The sequence below is a fragment of the Pteronotus mesoamericanus genome, unplaced genomic scaffold (assembly GCF_021234165.1).
Source record: "Pteronotus mesoamericanus isolate MK-2021 breed Mesoamerican mustached bat unplaced genomic scaffold, CSHL_Meso_final contig_78, whole genome shotgun sequence".
In the NCBI taxonomy this organism is placed as follows: domain Eukaryota; kingdom Metazoa; phylum Chordata; class Mammalia; order Chiroptera; family Mormoopidae; genus Pteronotus; species Pteronotus mesoamericanus.
Window position 1 is genome coordinate 10,089,854 of NW_026555258.1, and position 2,521 is coordinate 10,092,374.

General features: G+C 41.3%; 1 protein-coding gene across 1 annotated transcript; it reads right to left on the bottom strand.

The window, feature by feature from the left end:
• Positions 1-423: 423 nt before the first annotated feature.
• Positions 424-1,401, bottom strand: LOC129079609 (olfactory receptor 1L3-like). The gene has a single exon (XM_054584890.1). It carries the CDS (start codon positions 1,399-1,401, stop codon positions 424-426), a length of 978 nt encoding a protein of 325 aa, XP_054440865.1.
• Between the last annotated feature and the right edge of the window lie 1,120 nt (positions 1,402-2,521).

Genomic DNA, 2,521 nt, shown 5'->3' on the forward strand with positions numbered 1-2,521 from the left:
GACTGGGGAACAGACTCCAATTGGGAAGCTTCTGGTCTGATAGGAAGATCACACACATACATACCCCTGCCAAAAAAATTACAACAATTTCAAATAGAATAGTGTAGTTAGGTATGCAGAAACATTTCTGTACATATATAGATTTCTATAAATAGTTGGAAATATGGGAGGTTCCAAATAAATATGGAAGGAGTAAAAATATGATTTTTCTGGAATGGAGAGATATTATGGGGTGAGTCAACAGTCATAGCACAGGTACCAAGACATGAGTAGAACTGTCCTGCCATGACATGGCAGAAACCACAGGGCGGAAAACCCAAAGCTTCAGATACAACAGTGACAGTATTTCTCCACCAAAGACTTGCCTCAGGTGCTAGTGTGTGTGTTTGTGGGTGTGCAAATGCATACACCCATTCCTTGCAGTTAGGGTCCATGAATTTTGTTGGTTTTTGTAATAGAAAGCCTACCCATTTCAGACTTAATCCTGCTTCTCAGTTTCTCTAAGCCCCGTTTCATGTCTTTGTTCCTTAAACTGTAGATAAATGGGTTCAACATTGATGTCAATACAGTATAGATGATTGTTGCTATTCGGTCCTTGACAGTATAGCTTGACAATGACTTGAAATAGACATAGCTAATACTCCCATAAAACAGAGTCACCACAATGAGATGGGAGCTGCAGGTGGAAAAGGCTTTGCGTTTTCCAGCAGCTGATGGAATATTGAGGACGGTAGTGAGGATCCTTAGGTAAGAAATGATGATGCATGCACACGGGACCATTACAGAGGCCATCCCTTCTGTCATGGCCACAACTTCATTGACAGAGGTAGAAGAGCAGGCCAGTTTCAGAACAGGGCTGACATCACAAAAAAAGTGGTGGATAACATTTGATGCACAAAAGGTGAGCCGATTCACCAGGATAACATGTAGGAGGGAGTGGAGGCAGGAGAAAGCTATGGAGAAGATCGCTAGCGACATACAGCGTCTGTGGTTCATAATAGTGACATAGTGGAAAGGGTTACAAATGGCTACATAGCGGTCAATGGCCATAGCTGCCAGGAGATAACTGTCAATGTTTCCAAAGACCAAAAAGAAATACATCTGTGCCAGACATTGAGCATAGGAAATGGTCTTTGCATCTAATAAGAAGTTCACTAACATCTTGGGGCTTATGACTGTTGTGTAGCAAATATCTGCAAAGGACAAGATGCCCAGGAAGAAGTACATGGGGTTTTGGAGTTGAGGATCAGAGCGGATAGCCAAGATGATGAGCAGATTTCCCATCAGGGTGACCAGGTACACGACAAGAAAGAGGGCAAAAAGTGGCTTCTGGTCCTGAGGGCGAGAGGAGAGTCCCAAGAGGATGAATTCAGGGAATCTTGTCAGGTTGCACACTTCCATGGACTTATATGCACCTATAGATAGACACCACTGTCAGTAAGTGATTCTTGTCATCTGGGACATGCATCTTTCTTGTTCATACACTGAAAAGTTATTAATAGAGCTTAAACTCCAATGTTTTTCTTCCTGAATATGGAAAAATTAGAGCTAAAATGTGTTGTAACTTATTCTTTTAAAATCTTTGAGATAGATATCTAAAGAAACAGACAAGTGAAGAGGGAGAAAGGGAGGGAGAGAGACTAGGATGGAGAGTTTGATTTTCTTTTCATCCTCCTTACTTTGGGCTGATAATTACCATGGATTAAGGCTATGAATCAGGTTCAGGTCAGCTTCAAGTCAAGGATTATCCGTGGCTAATCCACATCTAGATAATCATGAGATAGCCATCTTACCTAGTTTGTGGTTGATGAATAACCACCCTTTTAAGTCAAGATACTTCTTTCCACATCATCTACAAGGAAAGCAAGGAAGTCATTTAAAGAATATTGAATTGAATGTAAACAGTTACAGGGAAGAGCAAGATGGAGGAAGGGAAAGAGAGAGAGGGAGTGAACTTGTGTGAGAAAATTCTCTCCAAAACTTCCCTGCTTTTTGGCTGACGATTTATATCCTGGGTCAGGGGACCGTGCCTCCCAAGTAAACTAGGGTAAAGGAAGATCCAACTTTAGAGTATAGATGCAAACCCCCACCCCTCCCCGCAATTAACATAAGTTAGCTCTTTTATTTAGTGTCCATTGAGAACTCAGACATTCTCAAAGTTGATTTCTTACCTGGAGAGGACATTGAGCTCTTGCCTCATGTAGTCTATTTATTCCACTCCTTTCATTTATGCTCCATGCAATCATTCATCAGAAAGAAGACAAAACTGTGTCAGAAGACAACGTACAGAAAAGATACTTGATGAAACTCTCCTAATACTTCTTGAATCCAAATGCTCCCTTCCTTGGATTCTTATCATCTTTCATAGTATATATACTCATATTCCCTGCGTCCCTCATGGGAGTATCCTCTGAGACTACGTCACTAAGTCTCTGGTGTTTGATGAAGAAGAGAGTAAGAAAAGGAACATCTGTGAACTTAGTGCAGGATTGTCTCCAGGGATCCAGAGGAGTTAAAGTGT

Coding starts and splice junctions, on each gene's coding strand:
- LOC129079609 (XM_054584890.1), bottom strand. CDS start 1,401: ATGGAAGTGTGCAACCTGACAAGATTCCCTGAATTCATCCTCTTGGGA.